Raw genomic sequence first — 14,214 nt, 5'->3', positions numbered from 1 at the left:
AGGGTCCACTATCTGAACTGCTAGCAATTCCTACTCCCACATGCTCCCAAGTTTTGATTTAGGGAACAAAGAGAAAACATTCTCTCCTTACTTCAGGGTATTTGTGAGTCTGCCATCTCCACAGCAGGCAGAGCACAGCAGTCTGTGCAGTCTTGCAGTGTCAGAGAATAACTGTGTAAGGCAAGCAGTGGCTGTGTGCATGGGGGTGCAAGGCTGTGGCAGAATTAACTAGGTCCCAAGAACATATAGGGGCACACACTAAATGAAGAATTTTATTTTTAAATCAGAGTCGATTTATATGGGAAGGAAAGGAGAGGGATGTAAGAAGAAATCAGCATACAAATAAAACTGAGTATGTGCTGCCACTGGAATGCTCACTGCTGAGGCTCTTTTAGGGCTTGATGAGAGAGCATTTGCTGTGGTGCAGCAGAGGAACTACTCAAAGGTGAAACAAATCAGCAAAATAAAATGCATTAAAATTCCCAAGGCACTACCTTTATAGGGCAGCCTAAAGAACTGGAAACCCTTTGGATGCAGTTTTTCCAACAGGGGTCGATTGACATACAAGGCTCCAGCTGCCCTCTAGTGACAAAAAAAGAAACATCAACCACGAATTTGGGAAGAAAATTCATTCTGACACACCCTGATTGACAATTACAGACGGTTGTACGACCAGCACTTGCTTTCAGTGAATGTTATTGCATATGATGATTTCCTGGCAGATACACACTGCAAGGATGTGTATCTGATGCTCTGGGTTTGGGCAAGCCCTGAAGCTCTTGTTACTGAGGCAGTGCTGCAGCACTGAGTGTGTTTCCCTTGCACAGCTCTGCAGGGCCTCAGCCAGGGCACAGGTCCAGCAGTCTGGGAGCAGAGTTTCTCAGCTCCATGGTGCTCAGGAAGGCCTGGTGCCTTCTCCAGATGCACCTGCTGCACCTGACTGCAGAAGGAGGGCAATACTGACATGATTTCCTGAGTTCCTTTCCCCCAAAACTGCTGAAGATGAGGAATGGATAGAATGGTCTATATTTCTGAGGCACTGGAACCTGCCACAACCCTTAAAAAAAAAAGAAGAGGTGCACATGAATTAATACACATCTATTTCTGCATTTGCAGAACATCACAAAGTACTGAGATGTTATTTTGTTAATGCATGCAAGGAGCTTTGAAGACAGACTTCAAAAAACTGATTACAGGACAGAGACCTAAAATAAAAGACCTATTATATGTCCCCTACTTTCTGGGGTTTCTAATTCTGGTATGAACATGCTTTGTGCTACAATACCCCAAAAGGTCTCTGACCTTTTCATGTGTGTGTCCTACAGTTTGCAAATGTTTCAGTCCACTTCCAGAACCAATAGCTTTGTGCATGGGAGAAGTGCATCATGCAACCAAAGACTGCACTGAAAGCAGGAGAGAAAAATTACGCTCTAAAAACATCAAAGCCAATGAGAACACCAGGTTTCTTTTGCTGTGGGTTTTTTGTTTGGTTGGTTTGGTTCTCTATTAATGAAGGGGGGCTTCCTAAGTAATTACAATCTACAGCATGGATTAGCAGTTGTTATTACCAACGGAATTGGCAGTGATGTGCTGTAATGTATCCTAATGCACTGGTTGATTTTATAAAGAATAAGGAACCCTTTAAAACTGTAATTACATTTTTGAGAAACATAGTTATGGACTAATGGCTTTTCAAAACCTTAATGTGACACATATCCCTCATAAGGCTTAACTGTAGTATTTGTATGAGCCTCACCAAGACAGCCTTTATCTGATTTAAAACAAGATAGAAGGTATTCAAACTCTGCAAAGGCACAAAGCCTCATGGCATGCCTCATTAGTTAAAATGCAATGTAGTAACACCACGTGGAATGGGTCCTGAGAAAATCCATCCAGACAGGGACACCTCTGAATACTGAAGTCACCTGGCTTCACCAAACATCTATAGGTCAAGCACAAGGTGTAAGCTGCAGAGCTTTTAAAGAGTGTCACATGCACCAGACACACAGTGGAGGAATGATTCCGAAAGTAAAGCTTTCTTTAGAAGGTTCTTCAGAAAATAAATGGTGAGAAAATGTGTGCTTCCCAACGAGAGTGACCAATACTGTTAAAACTCAGAGAAATCAGCAAAACCAGTTTTTAAACTCTTTGGCTCTACAGGAAGTGAAAATTCTCGACATAAACAGAAAGATGGGAAACCTCAATAAATATTGCTGAAAGCTTTTTCCTCCTTCAATTCTTAAGGACTTACACCCACAGTTAGCATTCCTGACTTTTTTGAAAGTGGCAGACTTGTCCAAATTCTTGGCTTCCTCATCCAAAATGGTGAGTGACCAGAGAGTAGAGAAAATAACAGCTGGAACGGAGTGGCCATGCTCAGAACAGCATGTGCAGTATGGACAGATGGGTGTGAATGGGGAATGACACACAGGCATTTATTCATCTTACAGAGATTATGAAATGGCTGCAATTATCAATGAAGGCCCTTTAAGTAATCAATACAATTGCAATACCTAAACTTTTACTCCACTATGATCAATTGACAATTTACAACAGTGAAAGGACTTCAACAGAATAAAAATTTGGTTTGCTTGGTTTAAAGCTGCCACAGAAGATAGCAGATAATGACTTTCATGCTATGTATCCTTGCATTTATGGGATTTTCTGAGCCCTAGCTGCCATTTCAACACATCTGAGATTCTTTGGAGATACTGCTCTTCAACATTTAGCATAGGGGAAAATGTGGCTGGTGTTTGTGGTCATGCCAACTTTGTATCATAAAAGAAAAAAGAAAAAAAAAGAAAAAAAGGGGTGGAATGGAGGAAAAGAGAAGAAGGAAAAAAATAATAGATGAATTAAGAAGAAAACAGCAGCATTAAAATTTCCATTGTGGAACCTGTGTAGAGTGAATTCAGACAAAGCATAACTCCATTTAATCTATTATTTGACTCACAGTGTGTTAGCAAAGTAGAATGAAAATCTGTATCATTTCAGTGCACTACAAGCTAGAAAGCTGTGATTTCAATTCCTATCTACCTCAGCAGAAGTAAATAAATAACAGAGGTAACACCAAATACCCTATTTATTTTTGTATGTTCACCACTTCTGTCTATCCGCATGTGATAGGTATCAGAGATTAATGATTTTGATTAATGATCAACATTTTTCTTTTGTGCATAAGTAGTACGTCTGTAAAGGACAGACCTTTTCAAATACTAATGACAACATGTGTGAATGTCTGCATTTACACTATGCTTGTATCCTTTGAAAATTTGTCCTGTACTGAATTTGTTATTTGGCCTGGATTTGGTCAGAAAAACAAGGAAGAGACTGACTTCACTATACCAGGTTCCACAAGAACACATTTCTTACCTAGCCTAGTAATCATTTAAATGGTAGGAAAAAAACATCCCCACCATCCTCCCCCCTTCAAAAACCTCCCAGCAAATTAAGCCTTTATTTCATCAAAATTAGAAAAAAAATATTTAAAAAAAATCAAAATTTAAAAAAAAATCCTCCTACTCACACTGGAGAAGCTTTATATCTATTAGGAGTTCCAGAGTCAGAAGAATCACCACCAATACTACACAGGCTACCAGGAAACTGTTGAGACTTGCACTGAGCAAAAATACCTGCCACACAGCTGCTCGTCTCCCACAGCACGGTTTTAGCCAGTTAGATCTAAAGAAACAAAATTAAGGGAAAAACAAGAAAAGAAAAGAAGTGAAAAAGGAAAAGAGCTAAAGAGCAGTGAACGCAAAAGTATAAGTTGTGCTGTTATGGATACACTCAGCAATAATGCACAAAGACTTTGCAAAATCTTCAAAGTCACTGACTGGTTTCTTTACCAAATCACTGACTGGTTTCTTTACCAAGAAAAATGTAAGAAAAACCTTTCCCTGGGACTTCCCTAGCTCTGGAGTGTCCTGGTGTCCGAGTGCCTTCAATGTCATGCAGCCCTAATTATCATACACACATTTCTACTTTTTTCCTGCCTCACTAATTTTCATGTGCTCTTATTTTGACATACATGCTGCATTCATTTATCTGTGAGTACCAAGGCACAGCAGGACTCTGCTATTTAGAAATTAATGACTTTTTTTAAAGCATTTCTCTGCTACTGAATTTTCTGGTCATGCACCTTTATCCCTGCTCTATTAGACAGATCTGACAAGGGCTGCCAAATTTGGTTTGCAAGAATCAGTCCATGACATCATGGAAAAGAACAACAGGGATCTGGAAAACACCAAAGAATAAGCTCAGTGACTCCACAGCTACACTCTATAGTAGCAAAGGTATGCAGCCTGGCAAGGTGTCAAGCCTCTGGCCAAGGCTCTCTTGCCTGGCTATTTGTCCAACTCTCATCAATCTGCTTGTGGATCAGGCCAAGAATTACCTTGCCAGAGTTTGGGGGACAGCATGCACCAGGGACTGCTCCCAAACCTGGTTTGGATGAGGTCACCTTTTTTCAGGGGAAAAATAAGGTTTAGGCAGGATGCAGAAAGCTGTGAGGAGGCTATGAGGACTGGAACTCTGGAGGGCAGTTGATGAGGGAGTAAATGTTGCACTAAGTTGTGCTAATGCAGATACACATTTACAAGTGGGTTCCTAAAAATATTTTTTTCTCTTTAAAAGTATTGGTAACAGGAATAACAGTAGCATAGACTTCAGAAGCATAAAGCCCATCCTGATACTTTTTATCTCCTAACTCCTCCCCCTTCAGTGTCACTTTGATGCAGTATCACATCATTTCTCATCAGTGTTCTGCAATATTCCTGTACTGGCTCACCTCAGAAAGTTCGGATGGGATGGCTGCCTGACACTTCAGATTTTCAAAGCACTGTAAATACACATTAGGTAATGAAAAGCTGACATGATTTATTAACTAGGCTTTAAAAAGCTGCAAGTGTGGTGCAGTAACCCCAGTGTCTGACTACAATATCAATACACAGAAATTAGTGCTGTACAAGAAGATATGATGACACTGATCAATTCCTAATAAACAGCTCTAGACTCAATAACTTATATTATAATCAAACACTTGGAAAAACATCACAAAATGTTCTCTGACATACTCACAAATGAGGGAGAAAGTGATGCCAAGCAGTGCTCAGAGACTTGACACTTTCAAGCAGCTCCTCAGAATTAAGCATATCAACACTTGTAGGCAGATTGCCTGATTGCCTGACTGCAAAAGACCTCCTCAATTGACTCTCAAAGCTTCAGAGAAGATTTGACAAGTGTTACTGTCAGGAACGTGCCCTTAAGTTAAACTTTGTTACGGCTCTAGCCTGAATACAGAATGCACTCAATTTTTAACAGGTTATTTTAAAACAGAAGACAAAAAAGGGCATTGGGATATGGTCTTTTTGCCAACTTGATCTTTTAATGGATTCTATTTTACATGATCTCAAAACAGGATAACTTACTCGTAATGCAACTATAATTTTGGGCTTAGGACCGGGGTTTTTTAGATATTTCTATAAACAATGAGGGGGAATGGCTCTGTTTAAATAGAAAGGCTTTACTTCTATTCTCTGCTTACATTTATCTTCCCTTTTCCAAAAGACCTTTCATGCCAGTATTTCAATATTGCAGGGCAGCTTTTCCTGTTCACACAATCATCAGTAGAGGGCCCAAGTACCTGCCTTTAAAAGCTCTACATAGTCAAGACTTTCAAATATACCAAACACCCTAGTAAGCATAAACCAACTATAATACTTGGTACACAATACAAATAGCCATGAAAATTGTTACTCAAGCTATTAATTACCTATTGAATCCTAAATAACATGGAATTATTGTCTGTTCAGTATTATTATTCACTACTAGGAACACCGACAGTAAAAAGCTTCTAAATGAAACTATCAATTTCAATTTACAATTGAAAAAGCAATCAGCTTAAGACGTTAAGTGCAGCTCACCTGCACATTTCCACCTGTATCACACTCATAAAATATATAAACTGATTTCAAAGACACAAAATTATTTGCAATTTAAGCACTGAAGAACCACTTTCAGTTCTACTACACCAAGGTGAGTTGTTAAACACTTGGCTTGTGCATGGCCAGTGACCAACACCTGCATACCACTGTCTGCAGGTTGACAGACCAACCACACCAACTCCTAATACACAAATCTCATCTCTTTAGCCCTGTAACCTGTTTTAGCAGAGTAGTCTCTCCCCCTTCTGTTGTGCAAGGGCTCATTCATTCAACAGATGAGAAATCTGGAGAAAAACAAAGTCCCTACCAGAATTAGGGTGGGTTTAAACTTACCTTCCAAATTCTGGCCATTTCACCCATGACACTGCAAAGCTACACTTAGAATTTTAAGCTCAGATTAGAAAATCAGCTATACAGAATTTTCAAAAAACCTTACAAGCCAAAACATAACTTACACAGCTCATAAATTTATGAAGAGACGTCATACTAACCACAGACAATAAAAAGACCTTTTTCCCTCACTTCAGACAAAAACCCCCAAACCAAACAAAAAACCGAATCACCAAAACCCCACAAAATAGGAAAAAAGTCCCCTATTTTGTTCAGAAAACAACTACACATTCCATTGGTGTCCTGACTGTGTTTGCTTGAACTCTCAGACATGTTTGACTTAAGAAAACCTTCCTGTGTGACTTCAAACAGGTTCATCAGGTATCTCACCTACTTTGCCTCTACAACAGAAATAATATTTATCTTTCTTGCAATGCCTTGATGAAGCAAATGAATGTACTAGCATGGGAATTCATTAGCTGATGGCATCATTGGGCTGTGAAGTTTTGTTCTGAGACATTAAAATATATTTAGTGGAATTTTACCAGGGGTAATTCTTTTTAAAGATACTTTCACACATGGCTTTCTGCAAAACCAATCTGTCATCATCCTGTTAGTCTTACTAATAAACAGCTTGGAAAAAAAGAACATAAGGCAAAACTGGGAAAGGTTGAACATATTTATCTGGTAAGGAACCACTACAAACATTTTTTTCAAGCTGTTAACAGCTGTCACTGTTTCTATTTTCTGGTCCTGTAAACAAATACCCCAAAATCTGCCTTATACCTTACCCTGTCTTTTTTTTTCCTTCCTTTTGGCTAAACAGCAAGTGTTTGCACCTCACAAGATGGTTATGATCAGAAAACAGACGGATGGATGAGATCCAAATTGCTATCTGAAGGAGTAGAAAGGCCATGGTCAGGAAGTGACAGGAACACAGGCTAAATAACAATACACAATCTGGCTGAGACAACACAGACAGCAGAGCTTCACAGCAGGCTCCAGGGAGCAGCTGGAGGCCTTGAGCAACTAACTCCAAGGAACAGACAGAGCTCTGCACCCCTTTTCTAGGCTTCTACAAGCTTGGTTTAACTACACAAGTTCAACCATTGAGAACATGCTCATCTTTTTTGCCCCTAAAACTTGTACCATTTCAAACCCTACGGCACTTCTTGGAAAACTACTGCAAAATTCTGCTGCTCAAATGGCAACAAAGATCCCCCCAGCTTTCTCCCCAAACTCACCCATGGCCAATTTATACACACTCACTCCTGTGCCAATATTATTCTTTAGCTTGATTAGTTCTTTTCCCTGGTTGGCATTTTGTCCATGATGCATTATACGCAGTAATGGCAGCCACTCGTGTAATTTAATTAAAGCCCATGCTTTTTGTAGAACAGACACTCAGTTTCTGTAATGATCCTAGCAGCCTATTCTGCATGTGAATACAGACAACTGGAGCGGTAGATAATATTCTGGAATAGGCTTAATTAATTACATGAATGCTTCCCAGTTCTATTAGAAGTACTTGAAGCTTTCTAGGATCATTTGTGCCTTCTTTATAGGTGTATATCACACCATTTGCTCACACACATCCTGTGATTACCTGGCCTTTTACTCCTCTCATTAGAAAATTGCTTATTAGGTTTTTTCTTTCTACGCTAAGATCTTTAGTGAAATATTATCACCAGCCTCAAAAACACCCTTTAACAAACATAACAGCCATAGTAGAACATACTGAACAAAGGCTTGGCATCCTGTCTCCAACAGTGGCCATGAACAGATGTCTCAAGATGACTAAGAGCAGAGGAAACATATAAATACTTTCCCTTCAAATTCTCACATCATCCAACTATTTTCCATTTGGTCACTTCCCGAGACAGATGTGTTTTCTCAGATTGTACTTAGTAACTTATCCTCAATGAATTTCTCTTCCACAAACTTGTCCAATCTTCCCTTGGGGGGATAAGATACAGCCACACATCCTTCAGAAAGCAGCTTCAGGCATCTACTGCCCTCTGTGCCAAGAGCAAACTCTTCTTATTTCTTTGGAACTGGGCCTTAATCTATTCATGTACCTCAGAGACTGTACTGGGAGGGGGGAGTGTGGATGTCAAGCCTTATTTTAACCTCTCTGTGTCACAGACTTTGTAATATCAATCAAATCTCAGTCAGCCTTCTCTTTTCCAGACTGAAGAGTCCTAGTTTACATCATAATCTCCAATGGAAGTTGTATCACATCTTTGATCACTGTTTTCCTTTGATTCTTTTCCAGTTCTTTTATATCTACCATATCATTTTTGACAGGGACCAGAACTGCACTTGTGTTCAAGATGTGGGCAAAGCTTGGATATATAGAGAGGCACAACAACGGCCTCTCTTTTGTTCTCTGCTCCTTTTCCTAAGCAATCCTAAGATCTGATTCGCTTTCAGACAGCTGCTCAGCATTTAGCTGATTTTTTTAGACTTGCCTTCCAGACAAATATTCCTCTTTTCCACATTTTCCCTTTGTCCTATTGCTTATCCATATTTCAATATTTGCACAAAGCCATATCTTCCCCAGCTTAGACAATCCCTTCTGGGTACAAGTGAGACAAATTAGGCACATGTCATTTCCAGTCCCCAATAAAGAGGTTTGCTAACAGTGATCTGTGGGCTACAACTGCCACATTTCTACCCCCAGAAACTACCTGGGAAAAGCAAGTTCTGTTGGAAAAATACAGAAAGATCTCCAAACCAAAAAAGTCTTAAAACCGGTGAGCTAGAAAATTAATTCTTTGCCTTACTCACAGTACTGCTTTCTCTATCAATTGATAAAAGACATGGGAGGGACATGCTCAAAGGACTTAGGTATTAGGATAAACACAGTAATGAGCTATTCTGGAAAACAAAATTTACAAAAATAAACACTTAAAAGGCTGTGTACAGAAACAGAAATTTCTAAATCGCTGAACACCCCAATAACATAGCCCAAAATGTCCCATTTTCTCTAGTGAAGAGCTGGGCACCTCACAGGTTCTGAAGAGCTGAATGCTCATTTTCTGCTGCAGTGCAGGTCTGTTTTGGACCACAGCACGGAGAGTAGCAGTGATATAGTACTGCACAAAGAACAGATCAGCACTACAGTCTCACTCACTGTACCCTCATGTTAGGCTTTTGCACCATCTTCATGGATTCAGACTATGACTGGCAGCTAAAACTAAATTCCAAGCCACTTTTGTAAATACAAGGAGCTTGCTCACTACATTTTTAATTATGCTGCCAGATAAAGACACGAAAAACAGAAGACAAGAGAAATGTGAGAACTTGATCTAGTCAAATTCTTTAAGTTAAAGCACCTTTAAGCTTTGTAGAAAGCACAAGTAAAATATCTCAGAAAGATCAAAGTAGTATCTGAAAGACGAATATGAAAACCAAAATAATGGCATCTACTTGGTACAATTATAGAAGACTGACTGAAGGAACAGACATCTTTTTTTTCCAGGATGGGTGAATACATCCACCAAAAAAGTCCTGCAACCAGTTAAAAATGAGAGCTCACAACTCTTCTCTGTGTTAATTTCTCTATCTCCGTAAATCTCAGTTCAGTTTTGGTTTCCCTTCCTTTCTCTCTCTCTCCTTATGCTTTTCTTTTCTCAGATATTCCCACTGTTTAATGCACTTTCTAACTGCGACCAAACAAATCTAAGGCTATGAACAGATGATCATAAATTATTAAATTAAAATAGTATGACTATTTACAGCTAATGTCAAATGAGTCACATTAACTGTGTGAACTCACAAACTTTTTACACCTTTTGATGTAAAACACAGTATTTGAAAACACCTTCATGTTTCAAATATATTTAACATTAAAACTCAAGAGCTGCAATATAAAACACATACAACAAATAATTTGAAAGTTGGTATGTGTCTCTCCCCCCTTGTTTCTCAATCCCCGAGAGAGGCTCATTGTCTATCAGCATATTCACACAATAAAATACAGTCTGTAGTGCAACTATCTGTAATTTTTTTAAGTAATTTATTGTGATTGATACTTCCTAACTGGAACTTACAGAAAATATAGGAAGGAGAGCTTTTCCCTATCCATGTACTACTTTTTGCATGTTGTCAATTTTTCTGCTATTCTCCATCACTTTTACTGGACATTGATGCAAAAAAAAAAAACCAAACAAAAACACCCCAACCCAGAAGAGAGAAACTATTTTTTGAAAAACAGAATACTTGATTGGAAAAAAAGAAATTAGGAGTCGCATTTAAAGCAATGTTAACATTTAAAAATCTTCTCACCTTTCTGGGTGGTTAGTCTCCTGAAAGAAATGTTTGCAGACTCTTTTCATGCAAACTGAGTTCAATGCAGTCACAGCCTCTCCAGTAAATTCAGACACAAAGCAATCTGGCAACTCAGCTGCTGCAAGGTTGTGCTTTTTTAACATGAGCATCACCCAGTTTGTTACAGACATGTTAGAGCTCTAAACCAGGTGTTCTCTTGGCATCCAAGGCACATTTTTCGGAGGAGTTCAATTCTCATGTCTCTAGCCTATGTCTCAACCATTACTGCAGTGTCTAAGAATGGAGTACCATGCACAGCAGCAGCACCCAAGGATGACCCCAACCAGGGAACTGCAGGGCAGATCAATGGGACCAGTAAGTAATGAACATCTCACCCTATTGGTTCTGAGAACCAAGCTACTATTTCTTCCTATAGTAACAAGAAATAGTAGCTTCTTCCTAAAGTAAGGAAGAGATTACCTTTTTAAGAAGAGACCACTACAGTCAGATAAAACTCAAAATGTTTTAGTCACAAATTGTTGGCATTTACCAGAAAACTTCCTTCTTCTGAAGAGTAAGACCCATAGCTCTGTTAATACCAGGCACATCAGCCTAACTGCAGCTAGGAAGCACACCAGATACAGGAATTCCTCCTATCCCACATGGGGAAGGCACACAACCCCTACTCCTCATCAGTGCAAGGGCAATGGCAATGCTGGCTCACCCTCGTGACTTGTAATGAGAGTATTTGCAATGCAGATTCTGCCCAATGCAGATTCTGCCCTGAACCAACTTCCATCAGGGAAATCTCTTTATTTTCCCTGTGTGAAAAGTCTACAGAGGGAGAAGAACTCTTGCTCAACCCACACTAGAGGACAACACATTTTATGTTTTGTTTGAGGGTTTCAGAGCAGAAAGGTTTTTCTTGCCTGATTACCCTTTCACTACTTACAGGTGTACATCAGGGACAGGCTTAATGTGCCTCTAATCTGCAGTCCTTTCTTTGTTGCTTACCATAGGGATCAGCATTGTCATCTGAATTTCTGACAAAACCAGCTCAAACTGTCCATAAAATTCCTTCAACAACACTGACAGCCAGGAACTGAGTACCCTAAGAATTTGATATGAAAAAGCAAAGACCCATCAAACTGCACAGAGCAAGACTTTTATTCCAGTATTAAAGCATAGGAATGTCAGTTTACATATGCCCTGTCTAACAAGTTAAAGACAGACCATAATTTTCTTTCTTTTTCCTTTCCTTTTTTCATTTCTTGTGGGAGGGGTAGCTAGTCTGATGCCATCTGAGAGCTTCCAGGCACATAAAGAGGGTTGTGACCCATCTATTTCTGACTGCCTATTAATATTGGGTTTATTAAGAGAAATATTCCCTCAGATGAAAACAAAATATTCCCTCAGATGAAAACAAAAAGTTCCGCTGGTTAGTAATCAGGTCAAATTTGTGCTTGGACCCTTAACACCTTGTAGCCTTAAAGAAGGAAAGGTAGAGGAAAATCTTGAGTGCACTTTGGGGTGCAAACAGCTAAACCATTAAATCAGAAGACTCCTTCCTTGCTCTCTCATTCATCTCTAGTCTGTTGTGTCTTGCTGGTCCATGCAAGGAAATTGAGATTTACTGGTGAATGTCCACAGTAACCAGGAACTAGTGACTGTGGACAAGTATGTTGTCCAGCAAGGTTGTGGACAGATGCAGTTTGTCACAACCACCCACTCTTGTCCAATCACAGAGATGTGCTGGAGCCTTGCAATTAGGGTGACTACAACTTGCCTAGATCAGCTGCAGATCCAGAACAGAGCCACACAGAATACATGCAGGTCCATGCAGGCTGGCACCTTCCCTGAATTCTCCGGGAAACAGATACAGAAGGTGACACATGGAGTCTGCAACAAAAGGCAGACTTCCAGGGAGGGGAATCTTCTAGAACTGTCTGGCATTAGCAGTATCTTCTGCTATCTCCACAGGCACTCTGTACAGCAGAATTGGGGTAACAGAGCCTCAGTTAAGAAGATGGATGCTGGCAGAAACTACAGGGATTTTGACATTTTCTGCCACCTCCTGTGCTGCCATCCCCACACCACTCTCTTTGCACATAAGGGAGATGTGGCTGCCAGTTCCAGTATCAAATTGATCTGACCCACCCTACCTCCTTTTCACTTGGATTGAAGCCAGTCACAACTAACAAGGCCATGGGAAAGAAATTACACCACATTCATAAAACCAGATGTATTCCCAACCAAGCCAGAAGGTGGCACAGGGATAATATTTTACTTCTGCTGCTGGGCTTCTGAAACTCAGATCTTCCTAAATTTCTCAGGGCATCAGTTGTCATGAATGCTTCTGAAAGGAAGAAGCCACCATTCCCACAAAGCAGCTGAACATACTCAGCCAAAATGCATTGGGATGTCCAAACTTAAGCTCTGAACTTTCTTCAGAGAACACACTCTACAGCTGGGAGTTCTGGATGGCACCTGCTTTCTTCCATTCAGACTGACAAAGCCACAAAAGAAGTCTGTGTGAAGGAAGAGATCTCTGCTGAGGAAAAGAATGACAAGCCTATTTCTATGCTTAGGACTGCAAAGCTGCTCAAATGGTTACAGTGAGAGAGATCTGTGCCCTTTGGCACAGTGAAGAATTGAGTTGCAGATCATAAAAATCTATAAAAATGCATATTTGAATTAAACTGGTATTGACTCAGCACCAAAATAGCCTGAGGGTTACACCTGCATACTCAAATTAATTTTCAAGTGCCTCTTTTCTATGCAGGGTATTTTATGTTACAGTTGTACTGTACTTACATAACCTACTCGAAATGTATTTCCCCTTCTTTGGAGTAACAACTTTTTGGAGATGTCTCATAAAGTCCAATTCAGAAAGAATTGCAAGAGCCTTCCCCACATCTTGCTTCCTGACTACCACGCAGAATACCTGCTGAGCTGAGATCAAGCAGGTCTCTGCTGATTACAGAGCACAGGTTAAAATGCATTGAGCTGTTGATAAAAGGAGGCTTATATAAAGCCTTTTAAAGTCTTCAGCAGTGAGCATTCTATATAGCTTACTTGGAAGTGCTTTCACATGGACCTTATTGACAGTGGAGAAGGTATGTGTCCAGTGCAACACACAGGGGAACAGCAGTCACAGAATCAGGGAGGGAAGGCACCAGTGCTCACCTCATCTCTGCCCCGAGGGATGTTAAACTATAGTGTTGCCATTCCTGAGAAATGCATCTTCTTGAAGACATCCAGCAATTATACCTCTATTCCCCTCCTTCCCACACACACCAGCAGTCTACCCCAGCACTTTGCTGCCCTCACTATCCTATGCTGCAATTCAAGCTTTTTACTTCTTGTCCTAAACATCATGGAGATCAATAACAGGCTGTTCCCTTCCTCACTGAAGTCTCTTAGAAGCTCCCCTCAAAGTCTCTTCCTCATGAAATAACACAGTTATTTCAATCAGTACTCCACAGCAGGTTTTTGGAGTCTCTAATCGTTCTCACTGCCTTCCTCTGGATTCTCTCCAGTTGACCCAAATCTTTCATAAAGAATTTAGTACAGCAGTCCACCTACAGCGACTTCAAGCCTGAACCAGGCATAAGGATGACTTCTAATGCCCTGTAGGACAACAATGCTACATAATCTGACACTGGGC

General features: G+C 40.1%; 1 protein-coding gene across 5 annotated transcripts in view; it reads right to left on the bottom strand.

Annotated features, from left to right (window-relative positions):
- TMEM266 (transmembrane protein 266) overlaps positions 1–14,214 on the bottom strand; it is an 84,893-nt gene that overhangs the window by 40,500 nt on the left and 30,179 nt on the right. For all 5 annotated transcript variants that reach the window (XM_085070933.1, XM_085070937.1, XM_085070936.1 and 2 more), the window contains one exon: positions 3,527–3,681. In XM_085070933.1, the coding sequence (XP_084927059.1) occupies positions 3,527–3,681 (155 nt within the window). The remainder of the gene's footprint in view (positions 1–3,526; positions 3,682–14,214) is intronic.

The sequence above is a fragment of the Lichenostomus cassidix genome, chromosome 10, assembly GCF_008360975.1.
Source record: "Lichenostomus cassidix isolate B80296 chromosome 10, HeHo_3.0, whole genome shotgun sequence".
Classification (NCBI taxonomy): Eukaryota; Metazoa; Chordata; class Aves; order Passeriformes; family Meliphagidae; genus Lichenostomus; species Lichenostomus cassidix.
This window is presented reverse-complemented; position numbering and strand designations above follow the sequence as displayed.